The sequence below is a fragment of the Dromaius novaehollandiae genome, chromosome 6, assembly GCF_036370855.1.
Source record: "Dromaius novaehollandiae isolate bDroNov1 chromosome 6, bDroNov1.hap1, whole genome shotgun sequence".
In the NCBI taxonomy this organism is placed as follows: Eukaryota; Metazoa; Chordata; class Aves; order Casuariiformes; family Dromaiidae; genus Dromaius; species Dromaius novaehollandiae.
Window position 1 is genome coordinate 13,821,763 of NC_088103.1, and position 19,156 is coordinate 13,840,918.

General features: G+C 44.6%; 1 protein-coding gene across 1 annotated transcript in view; it reads left to right on the forward strand.

Moving 5' to 3' along the window:
• The window catches only part of ANK3 (ankyrin 3), a 354,620-nt gene that overhangs the window by 302,600 nt on the left and 32,864 nt on the right, over positions 1-19,156 (forward strand). The window contains exons 29-36 of the mRNA XM_064513712.1: positions 1,195-1,349; positions 8,727-8,938; positions 10,709-10,916; positions 11,483-11,579; positions 14,085-14,313; positions 14,929-15,054; positions 15,818-15,940; positions 18,157-18,238. Coding sequence (XP_064369782.1) covers positions 1,195-1,349; positions 8,727-8,938; positions 10,709-10,916; positions 11,483-11,579; positions 14,085-14,313; positions 14,929-15,054; positions 15,818-15,940; positions 18,157-18,238 — 1,232 coding nt within the window. The remainder of the gene's footprint in view (positions 1-1,194; positions 1,350-8,726; positions 8,939-10,708; positions 10,917-11,482; positions 11,580-14,084; positions 14,314-14,928; positions 15,055-15,817; positions 15,941-18,156; positions 18,239-19,156) is intronic.

Sequence of the window (19,156 nt, forward strand, 5' to 3'; positions counted from 1 at the left end):
TTCCAACTATTCTGTGTTTTCACTCATAATGGCTGCTTTGATTTCCACAGTCAGGTAACTGATTGGTTAAGGGGCAGCCCAGCACCTTGCCGGGGTACAGTACTATATACCACGTACTTTCCCCATCGTGTGACACTATCTTTAACTGAGTAATTACAGAGAGGTGAAATCCTTTACAACCTCTGTAGGAAAATAATGATACTGTCTATTTAAATGTCTTAAAGCTGCATAATCCATAATTGTTCACTTATTGTGTGATTTCAGTCAGTTTGTCTTAGCATACTTTAATCTGCATATCCTGCCTGTGAAGCGTTTGGCAAAAGTGTCTGTTTTGTCGAGGAATGGCACATGAAGCGAATGGTGGTTTCTGTTGGTTGTTCACAGTACTTGTTTAATAACGCACTTGAAGTCCTCTGTGTAAGGTACATTGTCCGGTGACGTAGGTGTATTATTTAAGCACCTTCCCATTCCCCTTCCTTCCCCCCAAAATGTTTGACAGTTACTAATATTGGTGTGGTCATGCTGTTGCTTAACGCAGAGAAATCCATTCTGAAAGGAGCTAAACTTTGCCCAGTGACGCTTCCCCTACGGATGCTGCAGCTGGGATTGGGCCATGAGAACCAGAAGGAGAAAGTGAGGAGAAACGGCCTGTCTGGTTGCGCAGAAGCTGCACGAACACAGAGCCAGAGGGAGCTTTTAGAAGGCCGGGACTTAGCGTGAAGTCTAAATCCTACACGCACACACAGTCCCTGTTGCAGTCAGTAGCTGTTGCATGCGTTGGGATAGCTGGACTGTTTCTGAACTAACTTTGCCCCTTAAAATCCCTTGAGCCAAATCCTGCTTTTGATTTTTGCTAATGGCAATTAAAAATCAACAGTGCTGCGTGTGCTGGAGGCAGGTTGGATCACCTACATCCCAGGATAAATGAGCAGGGAAAACTATTTTTACCAAAATTTGTAGCTAATTTTTCATGTAGACAGCTGTTTCAAAAAGCTTACATTAAAAATGAGCTTCGTAAGGCTTATAGTTTAAGTGATAAAGGATTGTGCAGCTTTGGCAATTTTAAATTCATTTTTACCATAACAGTGCTTATTATTTAAATGACTGTAGTTTTAAGAATTTAATGCCCATAGGAAAGTTAAGGGCAGTGAGGAGATGTATGACTAAAAATAATATGGTTCCTTTTTTGTCTAGCCCCGTCATAGTGGAAATCCCGCATTTTGGATCAATGCGAGGGAAGGAAAGAGAATTAATCGTGCTTCGAAGTGAAAATGGTGAAACGTGGAAGGAACATCAGTATGACAGCAAACACGAAGACTTAACTGAAATACTCAATGGCATGGATGAAGGTAAAAACATTTTATCAAAGCTTTGGCAAGCCTTATCCTTGTGCAGGCCTGCTAGCATGTGCAGGCTAAAGCAACCTGAAGTAAAACAGTGCCGGGGATATCTGGCTTTGGGGAACGCGCTGCATTACATGTTAAACTAATGGAAAGTGTGTAAAGGGAAATGCTGCAGCAGTGGCCTGAAGACAGGTGAGCGGTAAGTTCTGGCCTGAAGCCGTGCCCGGTTCGAGCAGAGGGGCAGTCTCTGTGCAGCGCGGGGTTGGGAACAGCGTCGCAGCTGGCGGTCAGTGTGTCTCTGCTGCCTCGGCAGGGCGGCATTCAGGTCACTCCAAACCAAAGATAAACTGTAAATAACAGCCGTTGCAGAGGTCGCCTCCCAGCAGCGCTCACCCTGCCTTCCTGGTGTCGCCCCTGCCCCTCTGGGAGGTCTCGCCCCCTGATTTTGCTTAGACATTGCTGTTTACATGATGGCCCCTTAAGAGGAGAGGGCTCAGCTGTGTGTAATTCATCAGGAGATGCTGTGACAGATGGTCCCTGATGACACATCCTGGGCACAGCCCGGCTGGGGCTGCGGCATGGCCTTTGGCACCGCTCCGTTCTCTCCCTAGCAAGTGCTTTTCGATACTTCTGCTGATACACCATTGCTCTCACACTTCGCATCTCAGTGTGAATGAAATAGCCTGTGCTTGGCACCTAGATTTCCTCTGGATAACACCCTAGGGAAAGTCACAGTGTGTTGGGGTAGGAGCTGGAGGAAAGTTCCCTCATTATCAGCAAAAGCCATTCAAAGCAAATGATCAGGGTGCAGAGGGCAGCTCTGAGAGGGATCTGTGAGCAGCCTCTGCCCTTGGTCTTGGCTGTTTCTTGTTTGCAGAGGGCAAGCTCAGTAACAGGGCAAGTTTTGAGAATATGGAAAGAATAGTAGTGTTGTGAGAGATTTCCTGAGAGAGATGAGAGATGAGCATTTGGATTGATTTCCTCGTCTTCTGGGAACAGGAACAGCAGAATGGGCTTGTGCAGCAAAAGTGCTTGAGCTGCACATGAGCATGTAGAAATAAACAGCAACAGTCAAGACCTGTTTGTTGCGTGGTGATCTATCCTGGCTACTTATTTTGAAATAAATATAAGGCAGAAATACTGCAAGTGGTGGGTTGGTGGGTTTGGAAGAATGCAATAAATCTCATAATGGAAGGATACTTAAAAGCAGTGAAATGGGCAAAAGAATGAGTGTGACCCAGTATAATATTGCTTGGGCAAGAAATGCCCTGGGATTGAAAGCAAGACTCCTCAGGAAAAAAAAATTCACCACCGGCCCCCACCCACTAACACAAGAGGTAGGAAACAATGATCTGTCACTTGGCCGAAGTATCTGCGCCTTGTCGGCGTTGAGGCAGTGAGAACTGATCAGCAACTTGCGTATTCGCTGCTGGTGCTTTCCAAACAGAGCTCAGTTCAATTTGGGGATGGGAGATTTGGGCACGAAATGCTGTTCTAAAGCGCTCCGACTTGCATCCCTAACAACATAGCTCTCCAAAGGTGCAGCATGGGTGGATTTACAGGTGGGCACAAAGTCCCCAGAGCCTGAAATAACAGGCTTCACAGTTTGGAGCTGCAGTACAACTTTCTGGTCTGTTGAGGTTTCAGGTGACTCTTCCCTTCTGGGGAGCTGCTGTTTGAGGTGAGTGTGCGTGCGCGCAGCCGCTGAATCGCAGGAAGTGCGATGGACCCTCAAGTGTTTCCTTAGAGCGAAAATATTTGGCATCTCGAAAGCCAAGCCACAGAAATGCCATTTGCCAGTCCAAGCAATCATTTATGAGAGAGAAAGGGAAAAAAAATACTGCAGACACACCCAGAGCACTGTCTTGATTATTTGCTATGTTCATTTTAGCTTAATTGTTGTCTAGTTAGAAAAAAAACTAAAATAGTACAAGGGTTTTGAAAAAATTCATATCCAGTTAAATGACACTGTTTCTGTGTTAAAAGGTCTTCCGAGAAATGACATAAAATCACAACTTCATAGAATTAAAAGCAGTTTCTTTCATCTGCGGTTTTACCGGTTGGTTACAAAATATCACAGATAGATTTGGATCTAAAGGAAAATCTTGGTTCTCAGAAGCCAAAACTTTGGACAGTGTCTGATTCCAGGTGTGAGCTGTGGAGACAGAACCAAACTTTAACTGAAATGAAAAGGAAACAGTGAAGGCTTTGGTGCCTGCTAGGTGGTCAGTCCTTCCTAGCAGTTCAGTGTGTCTCTGTAAGAAAGTTCACCCGCGCCGTCGTCCCAGAAGGCCGTATCCTGCTTCGGCAGCGCCCACCCGTCCCTCAAAGGAGCCGGTCAGCGTTGTGTGGGACCTGCTGTGAAGCACGGGCGCTTTCCCAGCTGCGCAGAGAAGCAGGACAGTCATACTTTTCTTCCTGTCTCCTTAATACGCTGGCTTTTTAAAGATGAAGTCTGCTTCTCTGTCTTGCTTTTTTGCTGTTTTGCCCTTCTCGCAGCCAGCAGGGACGAAAGTGAGGACATCTTTCCTCCTCCTCCGTGGGGACTGCTGAAACGCTGCCTGGTCTTTCCTGGAAGCAGCACCATCTGCTGGGACAACCTCACGTCAGGCTCCACGTAATCGAGAGCAGCAGGCAACGCTTCAGGGTATTAAATGCACGATTAAATAGTAGCAGAACTTCACCCTCGCTGCCGTGGAGGAACAGTGAACTCTAATGGAAGGAGCCGGTTTGTCTTTGGTGCTGTGAGGTTTCTGCTTAAAGTAGTTGTTATTCTAAAGGCAGTGATGGACAGGTGCCGCGCAGCACTCGGCCCCGGGAAGGCCCAGGCTCCCCGGGCAGCGGGGATTCACCAGGAGCCGCCTTCTCAGGACGCTTTAATTTTTTTTTAATTTTAATCAACTAAAATATCCTTTTTTTTTTTCTTTTTTTAAGGAGAAAGCTCTCTGTCTTGTGGTTGGTAGACACGTTACATTTTCAGTAGAGCTTCTTTCAGGTGTAATTTGCCCTTGCGTTTTATGTTCCTGCACCCTTTACAGGTGTCTTTCTGTAGCACTGGACAAATTATGGTCACAAATGCACGTGCTGGGGTAGCAAATCTCCTGACAGACATTTGCAAAGTAGTGAGTGAGCCAAGAAGTGCTAATATTTGTGGCTACAGTATGCTTGCAGCTGCACAGTGTGGTTTCAGATGGGAAGCAGGAGTTTCTACATAACTAGTTCTTTGAATCTATAGATCAAACCAGAGTCTGACCTTGTTTATGCTTGCAGTTTAAAATACCACCATAAATCACTCTACAGTGATTTTGCCACTTTTCCAAGAAAAGTTTTCAACCTTATCGCTCTTAAACTTCTGTTGTGAACAGCAAGAAAAGAGACTGTGCAAAAATGTTTAAAAGAACATGTAAAGGATGTTGTGTCATTTGAGGATGCTCCCTGCTGTATATGGCACTGTGAGCATCTAGTTAAATATGTGAGGCACTGAAGCAGGGAGGATGGTTTAGATGCCCTCATTTTTTAAGCCCAGCCTCACTGCCCGTGATTTCTGCTTGCCCCCTGCCCCTTGCGCTCTTTCTCCCTCCTGCCGTTTGCTACGTGAGCGCTGTCTCCTGGGCACCCCACCTTCCAGGCCAATAATTTGTTAATGAGGCTGGTCTCCGCGGTGGGGACACTGGCGTCGCAGACTCATCCCGCCGCCGAGTCTCCGTGTGGTGGGATGCCCTGCTCCGCTCTCCCCTGCAGCCAGATGCTGCAGGAGGGCTGCAAAACCCCCAGAGCTGTTCGCTCTCCTCGTTGCAGGTGGGATTTGCTTTTCCACTACCAGCAAAATGCCTTTTAAGGCACTGGAAAGGGAAATGAGATACCAGATCACACTAAGACACCTTGAAGCTCCTGAAATAACCAGGTTTTCTGTGATTTCCCCGATTCCGTTTTCAGTTAGAAGGTGTTTGCTCTGCGTTACTTTATCTGAAGATGGGAACGAAAGGTGTTAGACAGAGGGGCAAAGTGAGCCGCAGGAGCCTCTTGTGTGACAAAGCCGATGCGCTCGCTTCCCTTGGCCTGAGCTGGCCCCTGCAGGGTCCTGGTCGCCTTGGAGGAGAGTGGCTGGGCTCCCTCTTTCCTGCCCAGCAGCCGTCATGCAGCACTCGCGTGGCAGCACGGATGGGGAGAAGGGAGCAGTCCTCTTCTCTTCCTTCCTCCTCTCCATCCTGGTCTCTGATTCCTCACTCCATTGACCAGCTCCCTTCTCCATGCTGGGTCAGTGCCAGCCCTTTCCCCCTCCCTCTCTTTCTTCGCATCTGCCCTACTTGACACTTCCTTCCTATGTCCTTTCTTCGGTTTTGCCTTCCTCACCAAAATCATTTGCTAATTTTGGCAGAAGGAAACTCAATGCCAGCATTTGCTTGGGACATGCATCCAGTGCTGTTCTGTGTGCCGAGCCCATCTCCGCCGGTGGCCCCTGGGCCAGGCTGGAAGGATGCTTCTCCCAGCCGCGTCCCCCCGAGCTCCGGGATCTCCGCAGGAGTGACGTAAGAGGCAGTGCTCTGCTTGGCTTTCCTGCCCGATACCTGGTAGCTTCCCTCATCCCTGAGCCTTCTGGTGGAGGAACACAGCTGGTGCCACGTCCCTGCCTCTGAGCAGCGCTGCCACCGGTGCCAGCCCCGTCCTGCTCCCCCGGGGCAGCAGGGAGGCAGGCTGCTGGCCGGGAGCACTGGCTGTTACTGGAGAGACTGCTCTCGTGCCCAAGGGCCAGCTTGCCATGTCCCAGTGGGAGAAGCACGATAAAGTGGCTCAGAGAGAAAGCTGCTTCCCAGCATGCTGCCCTTAGCGTGTTCTGATGGTGACTGTTGTGAGGAAATGTAGGCCTGGTTTTATCACAGGGATCATTGGCCTGTCCAAGGATCACTGCATGGAGAAGGCAAATGTAGCACGGGCGAAGGAGAGTGTGAGCTGAGAAGCGACAGCAAGAGCTGACCCAGGCGAGGGCCTGGTCCAGGCTCAGAGATGAGATGGGGAATTGTTGAAACATGTCTGAGTTTCTATTGTCTGTTCCTACCTGCTTTTCAGAGGCTTAGGATAAATGTACCTGACACTTGGGTGGCAGAAGGAGACATATGCATGGAGTATGCACAGTGCATCCCTCCTGATTTACTGAAACTTGATGGCAATAGGTGTCCTTTGGGCTATCAGCACAAATCCAGGAGACAGTGGCACCCGGAGTCTCTTCCCAGTTCTACTGCTGACTTTCTTGCTTTGCTATCTCCATCTGTAAGATGGGGCTTATACCATATTTCTCTGTGGTTTAAAGAAAACACCAAATCCTTTGAGGTTTAAATTGAAACACATTACATAGGCATAAAGTGTCAGCAATTGAGGAAAGCAGTAATGATGATCACTCTTGCTATAAAATGCATGAGGTGCATTCAGGAAACGTGACTTCTCCCGAGACAAGTTTTCCCTGTTTGATGATATCTCTCATGCTAACGCTGTATTTCTTATGGCATTCAGAGAGGTGGTTTAGGATTGCTCACCTTCCCTGATTTTTGTTTGAGGGCAACTTGGTGAGGAAGCTTACATATGTATTATCAAAGTATGTATAAATATATACTCCAACTCCTCTCCGTGCTTGGCTTTTACTCTGCTGCTCTAAACTTCATATCTTCTTTCTCCTCCAAACAAGAGTTCCTGTCAGTCTCAAAGGATTTTAAAAATCTTCATACATAAAACAGTAATTTTCTGCTTCAGCATAACGTAATTATCCATCATCTATGTGAGTAGCTTACAGTGGGTTTAGTCTCTAGCAGCAAACAAGAGAATGCATAGGATTTACCAGTCAAGTTTATACCTGCCTGGGAGTTTAAGAATCCAGTTTGCCTCCTGCACAAGCCATTGCTTCCAGAGGCTGTCGGCAGGATACCTAATTCATTAGAGGGCTTCAGATAGCGTCTGTGAGTCAAAGCTAAGGGAAGCTGACATTATGATAAGAAAATTTCCTCTTCTGTAGCTTCCTGTGTTCCACAGCAACAAGTTACCTGCTGAAAGTTTTAAAATGGAAAACTGACATTTTACCAAATTTACATTCTAATCGTTTGGAGCTGTAATTGCTACTTACATATTCAGAGGAAGAAAGTGTATCAGCCCTGGAAGGTAAAGAATCTACAAGTTTCCATTGTCTTGGTACTGTTTCTGGTCCTCCTGCTTCATCCTGCTGCATCTGGTAGAAATGTCGTGTTTTGCGGAACAAACTTTTTCTTTACGAACGTGCCGCTCTTTTTAAAGAACAAAGTGAGAGTGGGAGCGTGTGGAGTGCTGGAATGAAGCCCAGTGTCAATAGCTAGAAAGGCAGAGTGCAAGAAAACTGCATGAGAATTGCATGACGGTCGTGTAATTATCTTCATTTGTGAACAGTGTATGTATCACGGGGATTTCATTAGTGCATGTATATACACGCAGTTGCATAATTAGTTATATTTGTGATATATTACAGAGATTTACTCAGTGCATATGTATAATGTAATTAATATAATATGGGTAGATACTCTGTCCCCCTTTCTGAGTCCTGGTGACCTGGCATGCTGGTAATGTGGCTGGGGGCACTAATTTTTGGCGACATCTTTCTCTTCCAGTCATCTCTGAGGATGCTTTAAGGCTTCTGTGGGACCTGAGGAGCACAATGCAGTTACCTTGGAGCATGTAGCTGAAGGCCTGATCTGTGGAAGGTCCCCACTGTGGTTTCGCTGGTAGTGCTGGCAGGCAGTGCTGTCACACCCACAGTCTACTACAGGCCTTAGTGTGCAGTCAGGATTGTATGAGCGCCGCTCTGGGAGATGCCTTTCTCGGATGCCTTACCTGACCAAATTCCGATTTGCGTGCTTGGCATGGAGTTGGATGGTTCATGAACCATCTGTGATTTCCTGTGCTGTTTGGAAAGTCAGAGCTGTGAGAGGGAAGAGGCTGGAAATAAATGTCTTTCAAAAGTATGCTCAGAAAGATCAGTGTACTCGTGTGCTTCCATATTTAGAGGAGAAAGTGAAGGAAGTTTGACCGTCTCCTCCTGATCTCAGTGGGTTGCAGTGCTGCACCCCGAACCTGCCGTTCTGCAGCACTTGCTGCTGGTGAAGAGACCATCACATGCCAGTGGTTAGGGGCTTTGGCAGATCTGTGTGGCCAGTGCTGTCATCTCTCACTGTCAAATGTATGCAGAAGATAAAGTGAAACAAAAGCTTGAATGAATAGCAATGATTTTCTTCCTGTACTTCCTAAGCTTAAAAATCCTCTTGAACAGTTTAAGATGGATTAAAATCCTCACACTAATTAACAGATGTGTCTGGTATGAACCTGGTTAGGCAATACCTCAATGTTTTAATTGTGTCTCCCTCTCAGAGCTAGACAGCGTGGAGGAACTAGAGAAGAAGCGTATCTGCAGGATCGTCACGAAGGATTTCCCTCAGTACTTTGCAGTGGTTTCACGAATCAAGCAGGAGAGTAACCAGATAGGCCCTGAAGGAGGGGTCCTGAGCAGCACGACGGTGCCCCGCGTCCAGGCGTCCTTCCCGGAGGGCGCACTGACCAAGAGAATCCGCGTGGGGCTCCAGGTAGGGCCGTCGTCACCAGCTTCGTGTGAGTGGTGCCTTCACACAGAGGCTCTTCTAGCGTTGTTGACCTTCATGCGTAAAACTTGCTCCTGAGGAGCCCTCTGCTCCGCAGAAGCAGGTTGCACAGTAGGTAGCATTCTCTGCCCAGGCTCTGGAAAGGTGCTTGCGTGCCAGGTGATGCCCTGGCCTCCAACTTGGGGCAAAAGCCCAGCTCTCTTCAACTGTCACCTTGAGTGCTGCTAAGCCTCTGAAGGAAAAGCAAAAGGCCGGGAGCAGCTGCAGCCTCCGTAACGCTGCCTGCCACTTTCGGGATGGCCAGAGCTGCCAGCTTGATGGAGCTGCGCAGCTGCGGTGCAGTCCCAGGCGCCCTGGCCAAGGAGCAGCTTGTGCCTGGACCGCCCCTTGCCATAGGGCTGTGTGTAGGGAAAGAGTGTGTCCAGCTGTCTGCCAGCTGTTTCAGAGTCAAAAAACCCCATAAACATCTGTTGTTGCTTAGGGCATTCACCACTGGCATTTCTAGCTATAGGCAGAATCTGGAAAGAGCAAATAGCTTAAATTCTCCTTAGACAAACTGCATAGAAAGTGGAGAAATATTTTGTAGGGGGGATCTTTTTCACTGAGTTCTGCTAATTATCACTTAAAATTACTTAATAACCTGACAAGTCTGATGGGTTTATGAGACAGGGATGCTGACTCAGATTCCGTTGCCTGGAATTCACACCAAAACATTTCTCATCTGTTAACAGTATTTCATAAAGACTATGAATCTTGAGAAACTGGAAGCTCTGCTATTACTATTTTACAGCTGCCTTTACCAGAGCTATTTAGTGTGAAGGAAGCACATCTCCATATGCACTGTTGTTGCTGCTGAGACTGCAGTGTAGCTACATACTCTTGGCGTGTCAATACGTTATGTAGTTTGAATAATGCGGCAAGTCACAGGTCAGCCTGATTGAAACAGAGGCTTGAAATAAAAAAAAAAAAGTAAATGCAAAAACCCAGGTCCCCTGTGAGATGGCTGCCACTTTTGAATTCAAGTCTTACTTGACAAAAACAGCAGAAATCATATAGCATTTCTATCCATGTTTGGCTATTTTTCCTTTTCTTCCTGTATAAAGTTAGAAAATCACTGAAGGCGTAAAGTGGAGGTGGAAGGTCTGAAATTTGCTTATAGCTCAGCTGAATGCTAATGCAAATATTTGCATTCTTTATGATTTTGACCCAAGGAAGTATATCTTTCCTAAAAATCAATAGTAGAATAGCATAGGAAGTGCTGAGAACAGAGGTAACTCAGGAATGGAAGTGTTCTTAGCGAGCACTGGTTTGTATTTGGCAGAGATTTGGGAATGCTTCAGCATCTGTGTCATAGTGGCTTGTCCAGTCCTCACTTCCCAAGACTCTGCTAGCGCAATAGGACTCTTTTTGTATTCTGAAATTTTATTTCATGTAACCCAGCACTGAAAATTAAAAACAAAAACAACCACCCTCTGGAAACCTCTCAGTAAATCCTGCAGGCACCTTGTGAGATTTATAATTTTGCTCTACAAGTTAGCTGTTAGGAAATCATAAGTGGGTTGTGGGGAAAGATACGAAGGCATGAACTGTGCTAATAATCACCCTCGAGAGCTATAAGGGAAGGCAGCCTAGGAAAAAATAAATCAAAATTCTACAGAAAATAAAATGAAAATTGAGTTGTCTTTTGGAGAAAAATCCTGCATGTCTAAAACCAATTTGAAGCTCTAATTTGAAATATTTTCCGTGTGTTGTCAGGCTCAACCAGTTCCAGAGGAGATTGTCAAAAAAATCCTTGGAAACAAAGCAACTTTCAGTCCCATTGTCACTGTGGAGCCAAGAAGAAGAAAATTTCATAAGCCGATAACCATGACAATTCCCGTGCCGCCTCCGTCAGGAGAAGGGGTAACCAATGGGTACAAAGGAGACATGACACCCAGCCTTCGACTTCTATGTAGCATTACAGGTTAGAGAGAATCATGCTCTTTGCAAAGGTTTCTGTGACTGCAGTGCCTCTGCACTCGCTCATTTAACTGTTCAGCTTTTGCTTTCCAGTGAGGGGACATTAATGTGCTAGATCCAGTAGAGTTCAACTCTCCTGAGCAAAGCCGGCTGAGGTCATTCAAAAGGCTTACACCGGTTCCCTGGGCTTTGCGTCTGGTCTCATGCCATTATAAAAGAATTCCTGCCAGCAAATACTGAATACTACTTTATATTTAGCCAGTATGAAGAATTTCAACCTTGGCTGTCATACACTGTTGTCAATAAAAATAGCTTGCAGAAGTAATTCTGGCCTAGTTGATATCAAGGGAAGTTTTGCTATTGACTGTAGATAAGTCCCTTGCTTACTTCAGCACCGTTTTCTGGTATGTAACATATGGCTTAATATACAACATGTAATTCAGATGTTTGAGAACATTATCGTCTGGGTTCTCTGTTTACTTGCAAAGCAAAATAAGATAGAAATAGTCTCATGTGGTCTGTGTATGCTAGGGGTTTGAAAGAAAATCTCTGTGGTTTGTATTTACTTAGGAGGTACTTCACCTGCACAGTGGGAGGATATCACGGGCACCACTCCGCTGACATTTACAAACGACTGCGTCTCATTCACAACCAACGTTTCAGCCAGGTATGGTAATAGAGGTTGCCAAATATACCCAGTGAGTAGTTTCCCTAGACGAAAACTGTGGGTTGTTTGTGGGTTTTCTTCAGCCTTCTATAGTTTTTTTACAAGGCTGATATAAAGGGATAGCAGACCAGATGCTTTTTTGTCGCTGTGTATGAGCGTCCGACACTTCCAGGGTTGCAGATGAAGCTTTGTCCTGGCCTTTTCTGCCTGGGTGATGGCTCCTGGCCATTGCGTGTGCTGTTTCTCTACAGGCTGCAGAGACGCACGGGGTTTTGTTTTTCTGCAGACCTGTCAAACTGTGGATGCTCTTCATAGTCTCCTCTGTGATTTTGCTGATTTCCCGTTAGGTTGTTACAAAGCTTGAAATACTTCACTGAAAATACAAACCCTTCTGAAACTGAAGAGCAACTGAGCACAGGAAGTCAGACTGAAAAGTATTATGGAGCTGTACCGTATTGGTCACTGTTGCCGTAGCCCAGGAAGTGTCTTGCAGGAGTCACTGGAGATGTTTCCCAGGAGAGGACTCTGTCTCACACCTCACGCCCGTTGCATATTTGTCTGGTGCAGGCTCTGCACCAAACTCCTGTGTAGGTGAATGGTCTCAGGAGTCACCGTCCATCTGTTAAAGGAATTGTATCTTAGAGAAAAGGAGAAAGAAAATAATTCTTCTGCGCAGAGTTTCTCTCTCCCCCCTCCGGTAGAGGAAACTAGTCTTTTCAGTATTTTCTGTTGGTTAGGTTGTGTAGTGGGGCTTATTTGTCTGATTAACCCTACTTCGACAAGAAGTCCTGTATTGATCTCTGCGGGCACACAAGACCTGCTCAGACGTTGGGGTTTCAGAATTTATCCCTTAAACATAGGGCTTTCCTGGGAGTGGTAGATGGGTCAGTAGTCCAGCTTGAATTAAACAGGTGGCTGGTCCCAGCTGAGGCACACGCAGCTGTCTGCAATGTGGAAGAAAGGTACAAACTCAGTTTTGGTGGTTAAACCCCCCTCTGAGCGGTCACCTGTGTGTGGTCTGTTTACACCACTCTAATTCCCTTGTATAGCAGATTGGGCATCTGCCTGGCAGCTCGGGTGCTTTGAGGCTAGCACTGAGGTGATTTAGGAAAAAAAAAGCAATTTTAATTTTGAAGCAAATGCGAGTTCATCTGCTGACAAATTCTTCTCGGCTTGAGAGCTGTGTGGCCGTGTAAGGCCGCGCTTGCGTGAAGCAGGCGCGGTCCTTCGTCCCCTCTTGCTCTGCGGACTTGCAGCCCTGCTGCAACGCAGCGGGATGGTGGCCAAGGGGGCTGTGATGAGGCAGGTGTGCTGGTACCCCCCGTCCGGAGATGGCATAAGAACGATGGAGCTCTTCTCAGCCCCAATTCTTCCTGCCCCGTCCCAGGGCTCTCTGATACGAGATCAGTGCCATGCACGTATTTTCTCAATTACAATGTGTGGTACTGTCAGTGAGCACTGCGGTCTCATCAGGAAGCATTAAACAGAGCTTGCTTAAACCTGTCATTTCTTGTGAGAGAAGCTTAATGGGCTTTTTTATTTATGTAGAGTTTAATGTTTCAATAGCAACAGAAAAGGAAAGTTTAAAGTGCTCAATTTAAAAATTTGTGGGGGATTCATAAAAACATATTTTCTTTAAAAAGTTAAAGACACTCAGTTTCTGGCTTCAGTTTTTTAGTTGAGAATTATGTAAAAATGACTTTTTCACAAAGACGTCATTTGCCAAAAAATCATGGTTTGAAGTGAGTTCTGATGGACTTGGTGGACTTACTGATTAAAGACTTTCAGCAGGATCCATACAAATCATGCATCCTGGTGGAATAAATTTATAGTATGCCAGATTAAGAGTTTATCTTATGTGCCTAACATTTGGATCTGTGAAAAGCTATATGTAGAGAGAGGATTGCTGAAAGAATAGAGCAGGGTGGAAATATTGTAGCAAAGATCTGAATAAAGTAAAAATTGAAATGTTTATATGTGGTATCAGACTTGTCATCAAGCTGGTCTTAGAAGGAGAATATAACAGTATAACATTTATCCCTTAGAGAAACTTCACTGTGGGCATACACAGTTTCAAACTACATGAGAGATGTGATTTTGCTGTATATATGTGCAACCAAGGAGGTTCTTTTAGATTTCATATAAATCAAATGTACAGTGAAACATCAGCAAGTTACAATATACATGGCACGTGGTCACAAGGAATACACCATTCCCTGAATTTGGTTTCAAATGCACCTTAAAATGAACAATTTTAGGATATATCTGTGTGAAAAGGGTCAAATAAAGTTATCAACATCTCAGTGCCAGATATTGCCATTTTTGGAAGCTTGAAGCTCCACTGGCAGTGTAAGGAAACCACAGCTTTGACACTGGCAAGTCTGCAGAGGATATATAAACCCAGAATGGCCAAGGATCACAGGATATGGGGTTTCTCTTTAAAGGTTTGAGAAATGTTTGAGCATAATGAAATTTTCGTTTAATAGTTTGCTTTTTCCCGTTCAGGTTTTGGCTTGCAGACTGCCATCAAGTGCTAGAAACTGTTGGGCTGGCTACACAGCTTTACAGGGAATTAATATGTGTTCCTTATATGGCAAAGTTTGTGATATTTGCCAAAATGAATGACCCTGTGGAATCCAATTTGCGTTGCTTCTGCATGACTGACGACAAAGTGGACAAAACTTTGGAGCAACAAGAGAATTTTGAAGAAGTTGCAAGAAGCAAAGATATTGAGGTACATTTCTTGCTTGCAGCCTGGCTTCCTCTGCGTAAATGGACAGTCTGTTTTCCAAGTCGTGACAGGTCCTACAAAAGGGTTTCACAGCCACTATAAGCACAGTTAAGTAAAGGTTCACAGTTGGGCTGTGTCAAGAAATGTCTTAGAAGGAGGCCAAAAAAGGACAAGGTGGGGGGAGCAAGAGGACCTCTCTCCAAGCAGGTGCCCCAGGCCAGCCTGCAGTGGGTTTTGGGCATGCTGCTGTAGCGTGGCCCTGCTCGCGCTTTGGGGCTGCTGACCTGGGATTCCCTCTCGGCTGCCAGATGCACAGTTGTGCGAGTGGGGCTGGTTCAGCGTGAGTAGGTAGGCACTAAGACATTGGATCTTGAAGGGAAGCTACATATTCTTTCTCCTTCAGAGAAGTCGCTCACGTAACTCAAGGTTTTCTAAAGTGCCCACACTCAAAATTGTCTTTCTGTAATGCACTTTTATTTTCGGATTTACCATTGAAATTTAATCTAACCCGTGCTAAACTGAAGGAAGAACTAGGATGGAGGAAATGATGCTACACTTATGTGCCTCAATCTACTATGGAAAGAGGTTTTATTGATTTTTATTTCATTGCTTTGATAGGTTCTGGAAGGAAAACCTATTTATGTTGATTGCTATGGAAATCTGGCCCCTTTGACTAAAGGAGGACAGCAGCTTGTTTTTAATTTTTATGCTTTCAAAGAAAATAGACTGCCATTCTCTATCAAGGTAAAATAAAAAAAAAAAAAATCTGCTGAGACTTTTTTTTTTCCTGTGATAACCTTTTTTCAGCCCGGTATGACTAACTTGCCCCTAGGATGTAAGTGTCATTGTTTAACTGGTGAATAATATGGAGAGGGTGCTTTGCAGGAAGCCACAAAAAGGTGCTAGCAGAGCTGGGACCAGAATACCTATAATATTGATTCACAGCCTTTTATCAAAACCGTATCACAAGTTTGACCTCCTGAATAGTAGCGGTAGATCACTACTTTCCAGGGACTAAAAAGAGGTGAAACATTTGATAACGTATTGTACAGCAGAACAGCCTCCAAAAAAGTGCGTGCAGACTACGCGTCTCTGACTGTGAATGGGTGCTCGCTGCCCTTGGCCTTGCCACGGCCTTGGTGCAAAAGAAAGCTCTAAGCATTTTGGTGAGCACAAGTGCAAAACTTAACAGAGAGAAATGAAGGTCAGCTAAGAATGTCACTCAGTTTTATATTGGAATATTGCTGCCTGCTTGGACTTGGCCGATGTCTTGTGGTGCATGGCTTTGGGGAGCTTGTTTCCAGGCAGAGAACGTGAAGCCGACCCAGCTCAATTACTACAGCTCCCTTCCCCTGCGGCCTCCCGGGCCGGGTCCCAGCTCAGGGCCTCGCCCTGTACCCATCAGAGAGCTGCTTTTGGAAGGGAGCTCTTAGAAACTCTCCAGAAACCGCCCCGTGCTTTCTGAATGGGAGCGTATTACTCCACTGTACAGTAATTTCTCTTTTAGGTAAGAGACACCAGCCAGGAACCTTGTGGTCGTTTATCATTTTTGAAAGAACCAAAGACTACAAAAGGACTGCCGCAAACAGCCGTCTGCAACTTGAATATCACTCTTCCAGCACACAAAAAGGTATTTGTTAGGAAATGTAAACGTTTTCCTTAGGGTTCGTTGGTTTTTATTTTTGCTCTTTTAAGTTTTTTGGGTTTTTTTCTGCTAGTGATAAAGAAACCCTGTGACATGCCAGTAATGAGAATGCTTTGGATTATGATTAAGGCTTTTTAAATTTGTTTTATTGGTTTCCTGTTTGTAGAACGCTTTTAAAGTCTCTTGTTACTGTGGTGTCAAGTTCCTATAATTTTTAGGATTCTGTTTACAGCTCATGCTTCAGCCTGCAGCTCATAGGTTTATGCTTTCAGTAACGTCACATGTTGATTTGCATTGGATGTAAGATTTTTGTGTGTGTGTGCGTTAACATTTTGGATTTGCTTTGCCTTATAAATCAGCTTGCATTTTGTGCTCCCAATTTGGTCCTTTTCATATCCTGATATTCTTTTCCCTGCTGTCCATTATAATATTCCTTGTCTCTGCAATGCATCTTGGGACCAAAAGGAAACAGAGTCAGATCAAGATGATGAGGTAATATAAACACTGTCTTCTGTTTTTATTTCCTTCAGATTTACTGAAGAAAAGTAAATATGTTACAGAAAAAATATGTTACAATATTTTAAACTATGGCATTGAAATAATAACTAACGAATAACTATTTCCTGGGCATCTGATACTCTGTTGCAAAACAGTAGAAGTGCACAAATGTGGAGAAACAGAATTTTATATTGTGAAATTAAACCAACACTTGAATAATAGTAGTCAAAAATTTAACTCATTTTCTTCTGAAAACACAATATAATCATAAAATTCAGACTTAAGTCTGTTTCTGGCAAAATCAAGAAGGGTGTATTCAGTGTGATTTTAGCCCTTGTAGCAACACTGCCAGTGCTTTGGTAACTTGTGTTTCTGAGAGGGATTTAACAACAATGGCCTATGTTATTTTACTCCTGAAAATAAACTGGATTCTTCTGATAAAGCAAAATAATCAAGAGTAATTTCGAAATATTTTATATAAATCTATTTTCAAATAAACCTCAGATATTTGCAGCTTAAAACTCCACAGCTTGTTGGAAACTGCAACATTAGATTGTCAGGAAATTGAGCGTGTTTTATTCATTAGAGGTAGCAATAAATGCGATCGCCTTCTAAAAGATACCACATAGATCTATCCCGTTTACCTACCAGCAGAGTTTCCTTTTCTTCCTGGTGGCAAATAAATAGCTGTAGCCTCCTGCCGACTAAAATAAAACACTCCCTACGTGTTAAAAACATAGTAGTAACAACCACATCACTTTGTCTCCATGTGATTTGTTCCTAGTGAGTTATTATATAGCTATTGCAACAGTTTTCTTTCTAAACAAACCATATTTTTAGCCACGTAACAGAGTAAGCTGATTTCTGAAGGACTTTTCGTATTTAAGACATCACAGTAGCAGCTGTGCTATGGAACGCAGTGACTTACGATGCAATTTATTAGTTAACTATAGTAGTCTGCTTTCTAATCTGCATCTTTGCATTTTGTGCCTATTAAAAAATCCCTCCCATGCCTTTTTTGTCCTTAATGTATTCACTTTAAAGCCAGTGTGCATTGTGGTCTATGTGCTTTCGAGACAAATTAATTTGGGGAGAAATATTTGATCAGTCTAAACTGTACTCCTATGAATGTTTTATGTCTGTATCTGTAGTCTTTTGTGTTGATCTCCTGTTTCTAGCCAAAGGTGGTTTATTTCATATAGAATGAAAAGTATTACGCCATTTCCAGTAGCATGAAGCAGTTTACTAAGTGACGATGGGATAACACGGTATTGAGGCACATCAGGGCTGAATCATGCGCTAAGCCTGCTATATGAGCCCTTGCTTCTCATAGCAGAGTGCCGCTGTGAGCAGGGGTGAGCCCGTGGGGCCATCTCTCCGGGTGACGGTCCCTTCCCTGCTCGCTGCAGAAGGGCGGTAACTTGCAGCAGGTTTCTGCTGCCTGCAATGGCTGCAGTCCCCTCCCCACCGTCTGAAACCCATTGCAGGGCAGACAGGAACGGAGACAGGCTCAGTCCGTTACCTGGCTGCTTGCCCAAGTTGCCTCCAGCGTGCCATCCTGAAGCTGAACAGAGACGTTTGTTCTCCTTTGTGGGGATGTGTAGTCCCAAGTGTGGCCCATAATACTGAGGTTTGATGGTAGTGCTGCTCAAATGGGGGATGGTGATACTAAAGGCACCAAAGAGTGGTATGTTTTGTTGCAGACGGAGAAGGCCGACCGGCGTCAGAACTTTGTCTCCCTTGCTTTACGTAAGCGCTACAGCTATCTGACTGAGCCTGGAATGAGTGAGTTGCTCTTACCGAATTACTAAACCATACATACATGATTTTTATAAGAAGAGACATTTTTTCTATAAACGTTGTATTTTAGTGTCATTTTGAAAAACAAAATATCTAAAGCAAAACTCTTAGATGGTCTGTGAACTCCTGTATTGTGAGAGCTTGAAGAACTCTGACTGGCGAATGGCATGTGCTAGTTAAGTAAAAATACAGTAATTTTAAGAAGTTCCATATAGTTCCAGGGAAGTAGAATTGCAAATTAATTTCCAATAGCAAGTCCACAGCTCTTCCCTTTGAGAGGTTAGAGAGCTGCTGTGTACCATCATGATGCAAACGAGAGTGATTTGCAAAAGTTGAGCAAAGCTGAAGAATTCTATTCAGACAAGCACTAAAATGTTTAGATTCTTAGCCAAAAGGGACTCTCTTATATTTCATATCTTCCTCTTCTTTCTCCTCCCCTTCCCCTTTTCCTATGCTCCCTACAGATGCTTTTTATTCCTTGGCACCACACATTCCTCCCCCTTAAAATTAAGTTCCGCTTGACCAGACTCTGCTTTCCTTCCATGGAAGGAAAGCTCTGCTTTCCATGGCTCTACTTTCCTCCTCCATTAAATACCATAATGTATTTGGTTTAGCTTTTTGTCCGCCACCTCCCGTTTGAGGTTGACTGCTACTGTTCCCAGGCTTTTTCTTGCCTTTTCCTCCCTCATAACTTCTCAGTTGCTGCCCTGCAATGGACCCTTTGGTATAATTCCATAAAATCCATAGACAAACTTCCTCAGGTCTAGGAGTTCCCACTGGATGGCTACAGTTTAATAATCCTGTAAGATCTGTGGCTTCTTTGGATCAGATGTGCTCCAGGATGTATTACACTTGTCAGGCCTGGAAGAAGACTTCAAGCATATAACATCTGAAGAAGCTACC